General features: G+C 49.3%; 1 protein-coding gene across 2 annotated transcripts; it reads right to left on the minus strand.

Moving 5' to 3' along the window:
- Window positions 1-5140: 5140 nt before the first annotated feature.
- On the minus strand, window positions 5141-16944 carry HAS1 (hyaluronan synthase 1). 2 transcript variants are annotated; one of them, XM_010376551.2, is made up of 5 exons: window positions 16814-16944; window positions 12087-12791; window positions 9374-9599; window positions 8665-8797; window positions 5141-6138 (listed from the first exon to the last, which is right to left on the minus strand). In XM_010376551.2, exons 1-5 carry the CDS (start codon window positions 16820-16822, stop codon window positions 5463-5465), a joined length of 1749 nt encoding a protein of 582 aa, XP_010374853.1. In that variant the 5' UTR covers window positions 16823-16944; the 3' UTR covers window positions 5141-5462. The 2 variants fall into 2 exon arrangements, with proteins under 2 accessions (XP_010374853.1, XP_010374852.1); XM_010376550.2 differs by having other exon boundaries at window positions 12087-12794; window positions 16814-16880.
- Between the last annotated feature and the right edge of the window lie 1279 nt (window positions 16945-18223).

Here is an 18223-nt window from a genome sequence, read left to right on the forward strand (position 1 = left end):
AAAAACTTGAAGGGGATGACAGTACGAGCCATTATGGATATTTGTGTGAAGAGTGTTCAGGTGGCCAGGAGAGGTGACTCATGCCTGTAATCCCAACATGTTGGAAGGCTGAGGTGGGTGGATCACCTGAGGTCAGAAGTTCGAGACCAGCCTGGCCAACATGGTGAAACCCTGTCTCTACTAAAAATACGAAAATTAGCCTGGTGTGCTAGCACATGCCTGTAATCCCAGCTACTCAGGAGGCTGAAGCACGAGAATCGCTTGAATCTGGGAGGCGGAAGTTACAGTGAGCCCTGAGGCAGGAGTGCCAGGCATGTGGGAAGACAGCTGGGAGGACATCCAGCAGGCCAGTGTAGCTGGAGCAGTGCCTTAGGAAGTGAATACACAGTGAAGTCAGAGACCATGGGGACCAGATGGTGCCGCTGGCTGCTGTAAAGTCTAGACTTACCTCTGTAAGAGATGAGGGTCGGCTGAGTGTGGTGGCTCACGCCTGTAATCCCAGCACTTTGGGGGACCAAGGCTTGAGTTTGAGAGGTCAAGGCGCAGTGAGCCATGATTACATCACTGCAGTCCAACCTGGGCTACAAAGTGAGACCCTGACTCAGAAGAAAAAAAAAGGGGCAAGGTGCAGTGGCTCGCGCCTGTAATCCCAGCACTTTGGAAGGCTGAGGCAGGCGGGTCACTTGAGGGCAGGAGTTCGAGACCAGCCTGGCCAACGTGGTGAAACCCTGTCTCTCCTAAAAATAAAAAATTAGCCAAGCATGGTAGCAGGCGCCTGTAATCCCAGCTACTTGGGAGGCCAAGGCAAGAGAATCGCTTGAACCCGGGAGGTGGAGGTTGCAGTGAGCCAAGATCACGCCATTGCACTCCAGCCTGGGCAAAAAGAGTGAAACTCCCATCTCAAAAAAAAAAAAAGAGAGAGAGATGACGTGAGCCATGACTGCACCACTGCAGTCCAACCTGGGCTACAGAACAAGACCCTGTCATAAAAAAAAAAAAAAGAAAAAAAAAGATGAGAGTCATGGGTGGCTTTTGAGCAAAGCAAGGGCAGGTCATGATTTGATTTCCATGGCTACTGTGTGGCTAAGAACTGGGGCAAGGTGGAAGCCGGCATCGCTGAGAGGTGCTGCAGTAATCCAGGGACGAGATGCGGCCCCGGGAAACAAGGTGGTGAGGAGCAGTGGCTCTAGATATGTCTTGAAGGTAGAACCAGTGGGATTTGCTGATGGTTCAGAATGTTGGATGAAAGGAGAGAGGCCAAGAAAAACCACGGTGGCACTGTCCAGTAGAACCCTGTGCCATGCTGGAAATATTCTAGATCTGCACTGTCCAGTAGCGCAGCACCAACCACATGTGGCCGTGAAGCACGTGAAGGTGACCTGTGCAACTGAGGAACTGAACTCATAATCTTGGGTAGCTCTTCAGGCAAGAAAGGGTGTCAAAAAAAAAAAAAAGAAAAGAAAAAGAAAAAGAAAAGAAAAAAATCAACTCTGGTAGCGGTTTTTTTTTTTTTTTTTTTTGGTTTTTTTTTTTTGAGACAGAGTCTCGCTCTGTCGCCCAGGCTGGAGTGCAGTGGCCGGATCTCAGCTCACTGCAAGCTTCGCCTCCAGGGTTCACGCCATTCTCCTGCCTCAGCCTCCTGAGTAGCTGGGAATACAGGCGCCCGCCACCTTGCCCGGCTAGTTTTTTGTATTTTTTTTAGTAGAGACGGAGTTTCACCTCGTTAGCCAGGATGGTCTCAATCTCCTGACCTCGTGATCCGCCCGTCTCGGCCTCCCAAAGTGCTGGGATTACAGGCTTGAGCCACCGCGCCCGGCCTCTGGTAGCTTTAATTACGTTAACGTTACATAGTTCCTCCTCTTTGACAACAGAATCATAGAGGCCTGTGTGAGTATTCTTATTTGTGGATCACTCTGAACTCCTTGTTTATTTGACTTAGAGTCCCTTGAAGGCAAGCCTCTTAATTGTTTCTATACTTGCAAACTAGGCAGTGTGTGTGGCATTCAATAGGTACTTGGTGAATGTTTTGGTGACTGATGAATCAAGGAATGCATGAATGGGAAAAAATTGTTTAGACTTCCATGTGGTAGTGGCTAGTGATGGACAGTTACAGCTCTAGCAGTTTTTGGCCTGAGCAGCTGGGAGGATGAAGTTCTGTTTACTGAGACAGAGAGACTGTTGGAGGAGCAGGTTTCGTGGGGATTAGCAGGGAGGAAGGGGAGAAGATGTTAGGAGTCTGGATTGAGATGCCTATTAGGCATCCAAGTGGAAATGTCTTGGAGGCAGTTGGATATACAAGCCTGGAATTTAAGGGAGAGGTCTAGCCTGAAGGTCTGTTTGGGAGAGTCCCGTCTCCATGCAAGGAGCATGAATGAAGTATTCAGAGCCATTAACACTGGAGGCACAAGGGAAGTGGGTATAGATGGATAAGAGACGAGGATGAGAGGATCCGGGAAAGAAAACAAGGTGGAAGAAAGCAAGGTAACTGTGGCTTTCTGAAAGCCAAGTAGCTGTGCATGGTGGCTCACGCCTGTAATCCCAGCACTTTTGGGAAGCCGAGGCTGGTGGATCACTTGAGGTCACGAGTTTGAGACCAGCCTGGCCAACATGGTGAAACCCGTCTCTACTAAAGATACAAAAATCAGCTGTATGTGGTGGCACATGGCTGTAGTACCAGCTACTTGGGAGGCTGAGGTAGGAGAATTGCTTGAATCTGGGAGGTAGAGGTTGCAGTGAGCTGAGTTCGCGCCACTGCACTCCAGCCTGGGCAACAGAGCAAGACTCCATCTCAAAAAAGAAAAAAAAGGAAGTCAAGTAAAGAAAGTGTTTCAAGGAGGAGTGATCAACCGTGTCAGACACAGCCAAATCATGAAATAGGGCTGAGAATTGGCTATTGGTTTTAGCAAAGTGGATATCATTGATGAACTTGACAAGAGCAGTTTCTATGGAGAACTAGGGGAAAGGACGACCATCTGATTGGCATGGGTTTAAGAGTTAATGGAAATCAACATCATTAGTCATTAGGGCGGTGCAAGTCAAAGCCACAATGAAATGCTACTTCACACCTGCGAGGAAGGCTGTAATAAAAAAAGTCAGGTAATACAAAATGTAGCAAGGGCGTAGAGAAATTAGAACCCTCATACATTGTTGGTGGGAATGTAAATGGTACAGTCCCTGTGCAAAACAGTCCGGCAGTTCCTCAAAAAAATTAAACATAGAATTAACATAGGACCCAGCAATTCCATTTCTAAGTATATACCCAAGAAAATTAAAAAGCTGTGCCCACACCAAAACTTGCACACGAATGTTCATAGTAGCATCATTCATACAGCCAAGAGGTGGAGATATCCCAAATATCCATCAACTGATAAATGCATAAACACAATGCAATATAGCCATACTGCAGAATATTATTTGGCCATAAAAAAGGAATGAATCAGTGATACATGCAACAACATGGATGAACCTTGATATGCTAAATGAAAGAAGTCACAAAAAAAGCACATACTGCAGGATTCCATTTATATGAAATAGCCAGAATAGGTAAATCTATAAAGAGAAAGCAGATGAGCAGCTATCCAGGTCTTAGGGGGATAAAGGGGTGAGAAAGGAGAAGTGAGCTGCCAAAGGGGATGGGGTTCATTTTGTGGGGTGATGAAAATGTTCTAAAATTAAATTATGGTGGTGGCTGTGCAAACCTGTAAACTTACTAAAAATCATTGGGTTGTACCCTTTTTTTTTGAGATGGAGTCTCATTCTGTCACCTAGGCAGGAGTGCAGTGGCATGATCTCACCTCACTGCAACCTCCGCCTCCCAGGTTCAAGTGATTGTCCTGCCTTAGCCTCCTGAGTAGCTGGGATTACAGGCACATGCCACCATGCCTGGCTAAATTTTTTTTGTATTTTTAGTAGAGATGGGGCTTCACCATGTTGGCCATGCTGGTGTGGAACTCATGACCTCAAGTGATCTGCCCACCTCGGCCTCCCAAAGTGCTGGGATTACAGGCGTGAGCCACCGCGCCCGGCCGAATTGTACACTTTGAACGAGTGAACTCTGTGCGAGAGAAATTGGAGACAAATATGGACAACTCTCCCAAGGAAATTTGCTATTAACAGAAATAGATATGGAACAGTTGTTTATGGGGAAACTGAGGTCAAGAGAGGGAGTCTTAAAAATGGGAGAGTAGGCCGGGCGCGGTGGCTCAAGCCTGTAATCCCAGCACTTTGGGAGGCCGAGACGGGCGAATCACAAGGTCAGGAGATCGAGACCACCCTGGCTAATACAGTGAAACCCCGTCTCTACTAAAGAATACAAAAAACTAGCCGGGCGACGAGGCGGGCGCCTGTAGTCCCAGCTACTTGGGAGGCTGAGGCAGGAGAATGGCGTAAACCCGGGAGGCGGAGCTTGCAGTGAGCTGAGATCCGGCCACCGCACTCCAGCCTGGGTGACAGAGCCAGACTCTGTCTAAAAAAAAAAAAAAAAAAAAAAAAAAAAAAAAAGGGAGAGTAACAATAGGTTCGGATGCTGATGGGAAAGGCTCCGAAGGGAAAGGAGAATTGACGGAGGATCAAGTGGAAAGAACTGCTGGAGTGAAGTCTTCGAGCAGACAAAGAGGACATAGGGTCTGGTGCCCTGATGGAAGAGGTTGGCATTGACTTGGAGCGCAGGTCACCCTCAGCAACAGCAAGAAGGTGGAGTGTATGCACACAGAGGCAAGTGAGTGGGAAGACGTGGAGATGAGGACTCCAGCAAAAGTTTTCTCTTTTAACCCCTATTTTCTCAGTGAGATAGGAAGTCAGCTGAGAGGCTGGGGGAGGAGGTGCTGGAGGTTTGAAGAGAAGAGGGATGTGTTACCCTTCTGAGTAGACGGACCAGAGATAAAAGCATCATCTGCAGTACCTGACAGTGTGCGGCAGGTGGCAGGTGCTTCGTAAGAACCCGTGAATGAGTTGAGTAACCCTCACACCAACCCTGCCCCATGGGATTAATAATCCCTGTTTTCAAAAGAGGGAACCCCTGGTTCCAAGGAAGAAGAGTGTCTTGTCCAGGTTCAAACGGCTAGCACCCAGCACTGAGCCCAGCGTCCCCAATTCTCAATCATCCAGTCCCCTTAGTTCTCAAAAAAGGAGGAGGCTCAGGGAAAATAAATAAAATTCTTTATTACATCCTGATCACACAGTAGAAATGGAGATTAAATAAGAACGAGGAGAAAGCAGGACCCTTTCCCCTCCGCTCCTCAAATCCCACACCCTGACCAATAAATACCCCTCCCTAGAGACCCAGAAGTCCCAGTCCCAGTATAGTCCAGACTGAAGAATCTTGGGCTGCTGACCCCCTCGTTTTGCAGAGGAGGGAAACTGAGACCCAGAGAACCACCCAGCAAGTTCGTGGCTCGGGGGCCCTGCAGGTCTCCTCTGGCCTCCCCTGAAGACCCTTGAGGCGGCATCCGCGTGGCTGGAACTCACACCTGGACACGGTAGCCCCCGGTCCGCCGCCGGCAAAGCCTCCGCACGCCCACCCAGTACAGCGTCAACATGACCACCCAGTAGCCCACGTAGGCGCCGGCCCCCGCGGCTAAGTGGTAGGCCTCCGCTGCGCGGGAAGGGCTGCTCCAGTCGGCCCTGGCCTCGTGTGCCACACTGCGGACCAGGCCCCCAAGCAGCAGCAGCGCCCAGAGCGCCAGGGGCAGCAGAGGGACGTAATTAGCGGCCAGCTTCCGCCGGCCCGAGGTGCCCCAGCCACTCTGGTTCATGGTGACCAGCGCCAGGAACTTGGCGGGCAGGAGGCCACACATGTAGAGGGGCGCGTAGAGCGACAGCAACACCATACGCAGGCAGCCCCGCAGCCAGGCCGCGAAGGCTGCCTTGGCCAGTGCCACGCCCTGCACGCATAGCAGCACCCATAGCAGCGCCCACGGGCGGCCCGCATAGAACAGACGCAGCACCGTGGCCGCCACGAAGAAGGGGAATAGGCCGGAGACCACCGCCTCGTAGGTCATCCAGGCGTGATGCCGGTGCCACCAGAGCGCGTTGTACAGCCATTCACGGAAGTACGACTTGGACCAGCGAGTCTGCTGACTCAGCCAGCGCAGGAAGGACGAGGGTGTCTCTGAGTAGCAGCGAGACCTGGAGGTGTACCTGCACGGGCACGAGGAATAAGGACATCATCGCATGCTCCCTGGGGCCTGGGCAGGATTCTGGAGGCAGAAATGACCACTGTGGATGGCCACCGAGGGCGAGTTTCTTAACCTCTCTAGGCTTCAGTATTCTCATGTGTAGAATAGGGTTGATAGGCCGGGCACGGTGACTCACACCTGTAATCCCAGCACTTTGGGAGGCTGAGGCATAAGGAGTTCAAGACCAGCCTGGGCAACATAACAAGACCCCATCTCTACTAAATAAACAAATAAATAAATAAGCACCAATGGGCAGGATGCAATGGCTTATGCCTGTAATCCCAGCACTTTGGGAGGCTGAGGTGGGGGGATCACTTGAGGCTAAGAGTTCGAGATCAGCCTAGGCAACATAGTGAGACCCCCATCTCTAACAACAACAAAAAAAACAATTAGCCAGGTGTGGTGATGTGTGCCTGCAGTCCCAGCTATTTCGCAGGCTGAGATGGGAGAATCACTTGAGCTCAGGAGTTTGAGGCTGCGGTGAGCCGTGATCGTGCCCCTGCACTCCAGCCTGAGCCTAAGCAACACAGAAAGACTCTATCTTTTTTTTTTTTTTTTTTTTTTTTAAGATGGAGTCTTGTTCTTGTTGCCCAGGCTGGAGTGCAATGGCACAATCTCAGCTTGCTGCAACCTCCGCCTCCTGGGTTCAAGCGATTTTCCTGCCTCAGCCTCCAGAGTAGGTGGGATTACAGGTCCCCGCCACCACGCCCAGCTAATTTGTTGTATTTTCAGTAGAGACGGGGTTTCACTATGTTGCCCAGGCTGGGCTCGAACTCCTGACCTCAGGTGATACACCCGCCTCAGCCTCCCAAAGTGCTGGGATTATAGGCATGAGCCACTGTGCCCGGCCTAAGAGTCCATCTAAAAAAAAAAAAAAGTTCTCATATGACAAGGATACTGTGAGGATTAAATGAAGATTAAACGCCAAGTACTTAGGAACAGTAGATAATATTTGCTCAATAAATGTTATTTACTACTGTTTTTACTGTGACTAATACCATTACTATTGCCGTTACTAATATCATGTTGGTTACTGACACTATTACTAATACTATCACTAACATATTACTAATACTATCATGCTTACTATTACTGGCAGTCCCTATAGTGAGGAGCAAGATGGGCGTGGTCGCTACCCAGGGTAGTCTATGTATTGGAACTTCTCAAGGGAACCATCAGGCCTCCTTACTGTTTTTTTTTTTTTTTTTTTTTTTAGGAACTGGATACTGCTTTTGTCTCATTGGCTGGGCCCCCCTCCTTACTGTTTTGTGGCAGACATCGTTAATCAATCCCTGCACAGGTTCCAGCCAAGCCCACACAAGATTAGAATCGTGGGCATTACTTGACAGTGTCCAGTCTCCTTCCCCTGTGTCACTTGGCATCCTCAACGGCCTCCCTGCTTCCGACCTTGACTTCTGCAGTCTGTACCCAAAACAGCTGCCAGAGGGATCCCATTACAATGTGTCACTTCTCTGCTTAAAACCCTCCCATGGCTCCCTCATCTTAGTCAGAGTCCTTAGACCTATAAGCCTTTCATGAGTTGACCCCTTGTTGACTCTCCATCCTCCTCTCCTAATATTCCCTCAGTTCCATGCTCCAGCCACACTGTTCTCAGCCTTGAGCCCCATCCTACCTCAGGCACTCCACTTAACACTTCACTCCTCACCCCAAAACTTCCTATCCATCCCCCTGCCCAGTATTATTTATCTCCATAACACATATCATGAACATACTGTATGTTCTGCTTATTTACTTCTTGTGTGTCTCCCCTACTGATATAATCAATTGGTGTCCTGTCTGCCTATTGCTGTATCCCTGCAGCTTAAACATTCTAGGCACCTAGTGAATATTTGTTGAGTGAAATAATGCATGGATTCCCTTGGATTATCCCAAGTTCCCTCTGGGTCTTTCAGTGGACCTGACTTTGCAGAAATCACTCTCCCCTGAACTTCACTTGGTCTAGATCATCCTCCCCTGAGTCTCATGGAATTACCTTTCTTCTCTTGAAGGACTTGCTAGAGTTCGGGTGCTCCTCTTCTCTCACTTGATTCTTTCTCCACAGCTCTCTCACTAGTTAGATCCCATTCTATCCATTTGTCTCTTGCCCTTCCTACTTCACTCCCCACTGTGCTACCTTAGTCTCCATGGCAGAACCAACTCACCCTAACTCAATGCTAGGTGAATTCTCTACCCTCACCTTGCCTCTCTTGGTAGAGTTCACTGCATTCCATGATTTAATGCAAATGCTAGCCTTGTCCCTTATAGTATCTTCCCCTCTCCCCTAATATCTCACTTGGTAGAGTCCATTGGCTCAATGTAAATGGCCCCTCTGCCCATTATGGTATCTTCCTCTCTCCTCTAAAGTCTCATTTGATAGAGCCCATGGTCTGGTGAGTTACTTTGGATTTGGAGAACTCTCAGCATGCACACATGCTGGGATACTCATTGGCCTCCACACACACCCGACCACCTGGTCCCCTTGGCTTACTTGGTAGCATAACCCATGCTGAGCATGCGGTTGGTGAGGTGTCGGTCGTCCCCAAAAGTACAGTGGGTTCCCAGGAACTTCTGGTTGTACCAGGCCTCAAGAAACTGCTGCAAGAGGTTGTTCCTATATAGGCCTGGATGAGGGGAGATGTGAAAGAGTGTCAGCCTCTGCTGTCACCAACATCAACTCCAATGCTGTTTCCAGCCCCAACCCCATCTCCAGTTCCAACCCCATCCTCAGTCATCATAATCTCAATCTCAGCACTATCTCCAATCCCAACTCCAGCCCCAATCCTGTCCTCAACCTCATACCCACTCCAACTTGCCTGTCATTGAACTTTACCCACTGACTGCAAACCTGCCCACCCCAGTCTCATCACCAATCCCACATCCATTCTCAGCCCCATCCAAAACCCACTGCAGCCTCAAACCTGGCTCCAACTCTGTCTTTGACTCCAAGCTTATCCCATCTTTTTCCCCAGGCCCAGCCCCAATCCCCATCCATATCCTTTCTCCAACCTCACTCCCCACACCAAACTCAGCTCGAACCCAAGCAGCATCCTCACCACCAACTTCCAGTTTTATCCCATCCCCAGTTCCTGCCCTGCTGCATCTTTGTCCCCAACCCCAGTCACATCCTCAGCCCCATCCGGCTTCCCTTCTCCCTTTCCACCCCATCCACGGCCCTCCCAATCTCTGCCGCTGCTTACCTAGAGGACCGCTGATGCAGGACACACAGTGGAAGTAGCTCTGACAAGCCCGCTCCACATTGAAGGCTACCCAGTATCGCAGGCTGCTTAGGAAGCTGACCCAGGAGTCCAGAGGGTTAAGGATACGCACGTCGCCACCAACAGCCCCTACCCGGGGGTCCTCGTCCAGTACCCGCACGAGCTCCAGCAGTGCCATGGGGTCCAACCTTGTGTCCGAGTCACAGACCTGTGAGGTGGAAGGGGACAGGATCAGCACAGACCCCTGCATCAGACTGATGCTTGAGAGGAGGGCACCAAGGGGTTCAGTGCAGCTGGGGCACTCTGCAACCGATCTGAATGCAATTTTGAGATTTTTTCTTCATTTTCAATGTGCAATCACAGTTTAACATGTACTCCAAGATGCACATCCTTGTATGAACATGAACAATGAGACACATACCATCTCCTCTGGTGTGTGAGTGAGACCCCGACTTGCTACTAAGCAATAGAATATGGCAGAAGTTATGGGGTATAACTGCCACGATCATATTACCTAATATGGAAATGGTGAATAGGTTTTGCAATGTAATTAAGTCCCCAAATCTCTCGACTATAAGTTAATCAAAAGGAGATTATCCTGGATAGGCCTGACCTAATCAGGAGAACCCTTTAAAAGCAGATCTAGAAGTCAGAGAGTCTCCTTGCTGGCCTTGAACAGGCAAGCTACTGCTACCATGAGTTCTGTGGCTGCAAGAAAATGAATTCTGCCAACGAACAAATACATAAGCTTGAAAGATAACCCCAAGCCTTAAAAAAGACCCAGCTCCAGCTGATACCCTGATTGCAACCTGGTGATATCCTGAAAAAAAGGACCCAGCTGAGCTGTGCTGACTCTTGATTCATAGAAACTATGAGATAATAAATGTGTTTTGTTCAGGTTGCCAAACATATGGTAACTTGTTATGCAGCAATGGAAAACTAATATAAAGCATTAGGCCGGCTGTGGTGGCTCACGCCTGTAATCCCAGCACTTTGGGAGGTCGAAGTGGGCAGATAACCTGAGGTCAGGAGTTTGAGACCAGCCTAGCCAACATGGTGAAACCGTGTCTCTACAAAAATACAAGAATTAGCTGGGCATGATGGCAGATGCCTGTAATACCAGCTACTGGGGAGGCTGAGGTGGGAGAATCACTTGAACCCAGGAGGCGGAGGTTGCAGTGAACCGAGATTGAACCATTGCACTCCAGCCTGGGCAACAGAGTGAGACTCCATCTCAAAAGATTGCTACACCAAATGGGATGGATGAATGAGTACATAAATGAAATTAATCTGAATATCGAATACATAGATAGATGGCTGAATGGATGAACAAAAGAATCTCAACACTGAAGGAGGGGAAAGGAAGGAGGGAAGAAGGAAAGAAGGAAGGGAACAAATCTCCACATTTAATAGATAAATGAATGAATAAATGAGCAAATTATCTCCATATTGGATGAATAGATGGGTGTATGAACGAGTGAGTGAAGAAAAGAATTTCTACATTGAATGAAGTAAGGAAGAACTTTTATTTATTTATTTATTTATTTATCTATTTATTTATTTATTTAAGATGGAGTTTTGCTCTTGTTGCCCAGGCTGGAGTGCAATGGTGTGATCTCGGCTCACCGCAACTTCCACCCTCCAGGTTCAAACGATTCTCCTGCCTCAGCCTCCCAAGCAGCTGGGATTACAAGCATGCACCACCACACCCGGCTAATTTTGTATTTCTAGTAGAGACAGGGTTTCTCCATGTTGGTCAGGCTGGTCTTGAACTCCCAACCTCAGATCAGCCTCCCAAAGTGCTGGGATTACAGGCGTGAACCACCACACCTGGCCAGGAAGAACTTAATTCTATATTGAATGGATGGAAATGTGGATAGATGGATGGATGCATGAATGAATCTCTATATTGAATGAGTGGATAAATGAATGGAGGAGTGAATGAATGTGTGAAATTAAGTATCTGCCTCCAATGGGTGGATAAACAAAGGAAGAAATGACTCTATACTGAATGTATAAATGAATGAAGGAATGAATATTCTCTGGAGTCTCGCTCTTGTCACCCAGGCTGGAGTGCAATGGCGGGATCTCGGCTCACTGCAAGCTCCACCTCCCAGGTTCAAGAGATTCTCCTGCCTCAGCCTCCCCAGTAGCTGGGATTACAGGCACTCGCCACCACGCCCAGCTAATTTTTGTATTCTCAGTAGAGACAGGGTTTCACCATGTTGGCCAAGCAAGTCTAGAACTCCTGACCTCAGGTGATCCGCCCACCTCAGCCTCCCAAAGTGCCCGGCTGGAAGGACGTAATTTTACATTGAATGGATGGATAACTGAATCATTGGATGAATGGATGAATGAACGAATGAATCTATTGAATGGATGGATACATGAATGGATGAGTCAAGAATGAGTGAAATTGTCTCTTCCTGGAATGCATAGGTGAATGAAGAAAGGAAAGAATGCCTCTACACTGAATGGGTAAATGAATGAAGAAATGAACGAATGATCTCCATATTGGATAAAGGGATAGATGGATGGATGGATGAATGAGTGAAGGAAAGAATCTCTCTACTGCATAGATGAATGAATAAAGAAAGGGAGAGAGTCATTCAAATCTGTACATTGAAGGAAAGACCCCAGGAAAGTGGGGTCCGGGTGTTCGAGTCAGGAGTGGACTGAGGGCGCCTCTACTCACCTGCACGTAGTCCACCGAGTCTCCGAGCGCCTTGAAGGCTGTGTACATGACCTCGCGCTTGCCGCCCCAGCGCTGCGCCACGCACACGCACCTGCGAGTCCTCACCAGCCCCTCCACCGCCAGCCGCCCGGGATCCTCCGCCTCCACCTCCCGGTAGGCTCCGGCGCCCACCGCGCCCACCGCCGCGGGCTCCCAGGGCTGGTGGTAGTTGCCGTCCCACACGTACGTGGCGGGGTCCTCGTCAGCAAAGACCTCGCGGAACATGTCGACCATGTAGAGGTCCTCGGGGCGGTTGCCGTCCACCACCATGAGGACGCGCAGCCGCGCGCGCGGGTACAGCAGGGCGCGGGCGGACACCAGGCACTGGCGCAGGTACGCGGGGTCCTCCTGGTAGGCGGAGATGGTCAGCGCCACGCTGCGCGCGGTGGCTGCATCCAGGTGCCCCCGCGCCGCCGCGCGCCGCGCCGCCGCCGCCACCCGGCGATGCTCCAGGTACGCGAAGAGGCTCTGCGCCAACAGGTGCGCCGAGAGGAAGGCCCCGTAGAGGCCGAAAGCCAGGAGGCCATAGCGATCGGAGGCCAGCGGCACCCCGGCAGCGTAGGCCCAGGTCATGAGGCCCAGGATGAGCAGGGCGAAGGCGATGGTCAGCACCCTCCGGGCCAGGCCGGAGCAGCGGCGGGCTGCGGGAGTGGGCTTGGGCGCGTCCTGCTGGGAACGAGAGTGGAAAGGAAGGGGCATGAGTCCCGAGGGCCTCCTCTGAGAGAAGATTACAAAATCCCTTCCTTGCTTCCCTTCTTCCTTTCCCCTTCCCCTCCTCTCCCTTCCCTTCTCCTTCCTCCCTCTCTCCCTTCTTCCTTCCTTCCTTCTCTTTCTCGCTCTCGCTCTCGCTCTCCCTTTTTCTCTCTCTCCTTCTGTTTTTTTTTTTTCTTTTGAGACAGGGTATCATTCCAGCCTAGTGGCACAGTCTGGGCCTACTGCAGCCTCAGCTTCCCAAACTCAGGCTCAGCTTCCCACCTCAGCCTCCTTAATAGCTGGGACTACAAAGCGTGTGCCACAACTCCTGGCTAATTTTTAAATTTTTGGTAGACACGGGGGTCTCCCTACATTACCTAGGCTGGTCTGGAACCCCTGGGCTCAAGTGACATGGCTGCCCCAGCCTCCCTAAGTGCTGGGATTACAGGCATGAGCTACCTCCCCGGACCCAGAATCATTTTCATTAACGAAAATAATTGGGGCAAATAGCTATCTAGGCTTCATGCTGATTAGATTCCTTCTTTTCATTATTATTTATTTATTTTTATAGACAGCGTCTTGCTCTGTCGCCCAGGCTGGGGTGCAGTGGCACCATCATAGCTCACTGTAGCTTCTAACTCCTAGGCTCTGGTGATCCTCTCACCTCAGCCTCCCAAGTAGCTAGGACCACAAGGCTGGAGTCACAATGCCTTACTAATTTAAAAAAAAAAAAAAATTTAGAGGAGGGGTCTCACTATGCTGCCCAGGCCCCAGTCTCCCAAAGTACTATGAATACAGGCATGAGCCACCAAGCCCAGCCTGATTTTGTTCCTTCCAATACAATTTTTTTCCACGTTTTGAAATCTCTTCAATCCGTGAGGATGGTTGCATGCAAAGGAGTGTCACAATTTAATTACCAGGGCGTTTCCCTCCTCTTTCTTAGTGGCACATACAATGAGGATTTATCTTCCAATCAAAGGTTTCTTAGGGTTGAGACAGTAATAATAACAACATGTACTAAAAAACCAAAATGCTATGTATCAGTCCCTGCTCTAAGCCTTTAAGATAAACGAATTTATTTTAATCCTTACGACAGCGCTATAAGGTAGGTACTGTTATTATTACCCCCATTCTACAGATGAGGCAGCTGAGTCACACAGAGGTTCAGCATCCTGCCCAAGGTCATCCCTGGAAAGCAGAGGAGCCTGGATTTGAACCTTAGGAATTGAATTGCTAAACCTCAACCTTTAGCCCTCAGGAGAGCCCTGGGGGACAGATAGTGCTCGCTGCCACCGTACTGGTGGCCAAACTGAGGACTGATTGGCCAGAAGGAATGACTTGCACAGGGTCAGCAGCCCACGGTGGAGGACTCTTCCTTCTGACTTTCCAGAGGCGTAGCCTCGTTCTGCTTTTCCACTGCCCAGCTCCCCAGCAGAACAGGTGCCCCAGTAAATGTTGCTGGAAGAGCCCAGAATCAGAGGAAAAAGTACTTTCCGTGTGCCAGACACTACTGTACAGCAACCTTTATACATATATATATATATAGCTTTTTAAAATTGAGACGGGGGCCAGACACTGTGGCTCACACCTGTAATCCCAGCAGTTTGGGAGGCCGAGGCAGGTGGATCACCTGAGGTCAGGAGTTCAAGATTAGCCTGGCTAACATGGTGAAACCAAAATACAAAAATTAGCCAGGCTTGGTGGCGCATGACTGTAGTCCCAGCTACTCAGGAGGCTAAGGCAGGAGAATTGCTTGAACCCCTGAGGTGGAGGTTACAGTGAGCCAAGACGGTACCACTGCACTTCAGCCTGGGTGACAGTGCAAGACTACATCTCGAAATAATAATAATAATAATAATTGAGACAGGATCTTGCTGTGTTGCTCAGGCTGGTCTTGAACTCCCAGGCTCGAGTGATCCTCCTGCCTTGGCCCCCTAAAGTGCTGGGATTATAGGCGTGAGCTACTGCACCCGGTCTCTACAACAACCTTATAGGGCAGGTATCTCTACTGTCTTCTGTTACAGATGAGGAAACTGAGACACTGAGAGGCAAATACTTTTACCCAAGGTCACTCAGGTAATAAGCAGTGTTAGAAATAAAACTCAGGCAGTCTGGCTCTGGCGTCCCCTCTACCCTAAACTGCCTCCTACACCACCAGTTCCTGCCTCATAGGCTTACTGTGGGTTATTTAAATGCATCATTAAGATATAGATCTCTGTGTCCAAAACAGGTGTCACCAGCCACATGTATCTACCGAGCACTTGAAATGCAGCCAGTATCACCGAGGAACTGAGTTTTAAATTTTATTTTAATTTTAATTCATTTAAATTTTAAAAACTCTTACTTGATTCAGTTACTAGAAAGCTTTTAAATATGTTTGGAACAAGTTGCATCTATGATGCTCCTTTTGTAACTGTAAATTTTATAAAATCTAAACACAGACTAGGTATTTCCAATGAAAAGGTAGCATCTAAGTGAGAAGCACAATAAGCACACTGGATTTTGAAGCGCAAGTCTGGGGAAAAGAAAGTAAAATAGCTCATTAACATTTATGTATTGATTACATATTGAAACTATCATATCTCATACGTAGCAGGGGTCGGCATGCTAAGACAGGCTACAGCCTGCAGGCTAAGAATTTTCTTTGATATTTTTAGATGGTTTTTAAAAGCCAAAAGAAGAATAATAGTTTGTGGAGCATGAAAAATATGAAATTCAAATTTCAGTGTCCTTAAAGGAAGCTTTATTTGCACACAACCGCATTCATTGGTTTATACATCATCTGTGGCTGATTCTACATTTACAGCATGGAAGTTGAGTACTTTCTAAAGAGACCAGATGACCCCCAAGAGCCTCAAATATTTAATATTGGGCCCTTTATCAAAAAAAAGTGCTGGCCCCTGACACACTGGGTTAAATAAAAATATATTATTAAAATTAATTTCACCTGTTTGTTTTTACTTTTTGAAATGTGGCCACAAGAACGTTTTAAATTAGATATTATGGTTTTTGTTACATTTCTAGAGGACAAAGCTGAGGTACAGCTTTTAAAGTCTCAACATTAAGCATTATTCTTTCTTCTGGAATCCCCCTTCTCTCTTCCTTTGCCTCAAACCTGGCCTTGCCTGAGTTCCTAAGGATGGCCCAATTCATACTAGGGATCCAGAGAGTTGATTTTAGAAACACAGATGAACACACATGTAGACACACCCCCCCCACACGTGAACTCACACATGATGAGTGACACACAGAATGGAATTACTCGGGTTCTACAGGATGACCCCACACACCCACTGAGGCCAAACACAACGATCATGACCCCCACTGATGGCCACACAGGTGAACCTGCAGGCACACACCCCTCGGCAGGAAAAAGCAACACCAGCGAGGGGATGCCCACGTGGCCACAAACACACAGAGCCCCAACTGAGAGTCTGGGGCAATGGGACACACGGAAGATTTCAAGAGAAATAGTAGGTGACTGTCAAGCTGATACTGAACCAGATGAAACTGCTGTTCTTCCAAGTTTAGAGTGGCTCAGTATCAGTGATTTCATTTGGTTCAACTTAATAGCTATTGAACGCATGAAACAGAAATCCATTCCCACGTGCCACAGGCAAATCCAACTCTCTTTCTTACTCAGTCTCTTTCACTTGCTCACTTTCTCACTCCCTCTTTCTCTCTGCCTCCCAGGGAACATAGACATACACAAATTTATAGCAAGATACACAGATACGGAAATACGGACATGGCACATCTCACCTACATGTACTTCGGATGGCCGCCCACGCAGGGCAATGTATACACAGACCTGCACACTCAGCCTCACATGCTCACTGTCCCCTACACACATATGGTCGCTGTCACGCACATGGATACACACATGAAATCATGTGCACACAGTTCCCCAACACTTGTGGTCACACATATGGCAGTAGTTTCCCCCGCATGGCTGTATATACACACACACACACACAAACACACACACACACAACCTGTGTCATCGCAGTGAGTCTGGCCGGGCACTCTCTTCTCTCCTGCTTGCTCTCTCAGCCTCTCTGTGGCCAGAGAGCTGCAGGGGGGTCATTTGAAGACCAGCACACGCGGGGGCGGGAGCAAGTGCTGACGTCAGTCAGGCTAAGCTGGGCCAGGGGCTCTGAGGTCATGGCCCGGCAGCTCCACCCGCTTCCCGCTATTAGTCCCACCTCGCTCAGCCAGACGGGCCTCCCTTCCCAGGCCCCCATGTCTACCCGCGCCCCTCCTCTAGTCCTCTCTGCCATCGCTCCCCCTCCTCTCCCAGCCTCTCTCCTGTATGTCTTCTTCTCTCTTCCTACCCACTCTTGTCCCTTGTCTCCCCTGATTTTTCTCTTCCACCTTGCTTGCATTTTGGGGGTTCCCCTCATCCTCTATCCCTGTATTTCCCTCCGTCCCTTTCTTTCTCCCCAATCCACTATTTATCCTCATCTCTTTCTTGGTACCCTTATCTCTCTCCCCATTACCACATTTCTCCAAGTTTCTGTCTTTCTCTCTATCCCTTTCTTCCTCTCCACTTCTCTTACCTCCTCTCACCCTCATTTGTTTCTCTTCTTGCTTTAAAGCTCTCCCCACCTCCCCCTTCTCACTTTCCCCAGTCACCCCCGCCCTGCCTCTCCCGCAGCCGCCTCTCCTGTCCCCAGAATCCATCTCTGGGTTGGGCCCCCAGGGACATGTCTCAGCAACTGGTAGATGGAACGAAACACACACGTGCGTGCTGTGGGTGTGCCTGTGTGTGCGCTGGCCCAAGGCACGGCTGCCTGGAATCGGAGCTGTGAGTGAACGTCTGTCCATTCGGTGCCTAACTGACGTGGGTCTGCGTGTGTGCACCAGGATCTGGGGCGGAGGGCTGGGGCGCTGGGATTTGTATGCCCAGGGACTCAGGGATGAACACAGAGAGTTGTCGATCAGCTGCCCCTGGGGATCCAGCCGGGGTCTGTCAGGGCTTTCACCCATCAGGGAAACTGAGTCAGAGGAAGGGTGGAAAAGAGATGCGGGACCTGGGGTGCCCAGACCCCAGCCCCTCAGGACCAGAAGATCTGTGATAAATGTCTGTTTCCATGCCCTTCTTTCTATTAATTTTTTAAAAATTATCTGTATCTAATTCTGCTCTTCTTTCTCCTCCTCTTACTGTGAACTATTGATGTCTCACCTTCTGCCTTGGTAGCTGCCTCGTTCTTTTCTCCCTGCCTATGACTCCGATGACCTTTGGTGTCTGGCAGGGTCCAGCTCCAGGACAGGCTGAAAGACATGGAGCGGCAGAGAGAAATTCCCCGGTCCTTCTCTCTCTTTGCCTCTCCCCGAGTCTCTGTTGTTTTGTATCTGTCTCCCCCTCTCTGTTTCTCAGTCCACCTCTCTGGGTCTCTGTCTCT

Source organism: Rhinopithecus roxellana, chromosome 12 (genome assembly GCF_007565055.1).
Source record: "Rhinopithecus roxellana isolate Shanxi Qingling chromosome 12, ASM756505v1, whole genome shotgun sequence".
Classification (NCBI taxonomy): Eukaryota; Metazoa; Chordata; class Mammalia; order Primates; family Cercopithecidae; genus Rhinopithecus; species Rhinopithecus roxellana.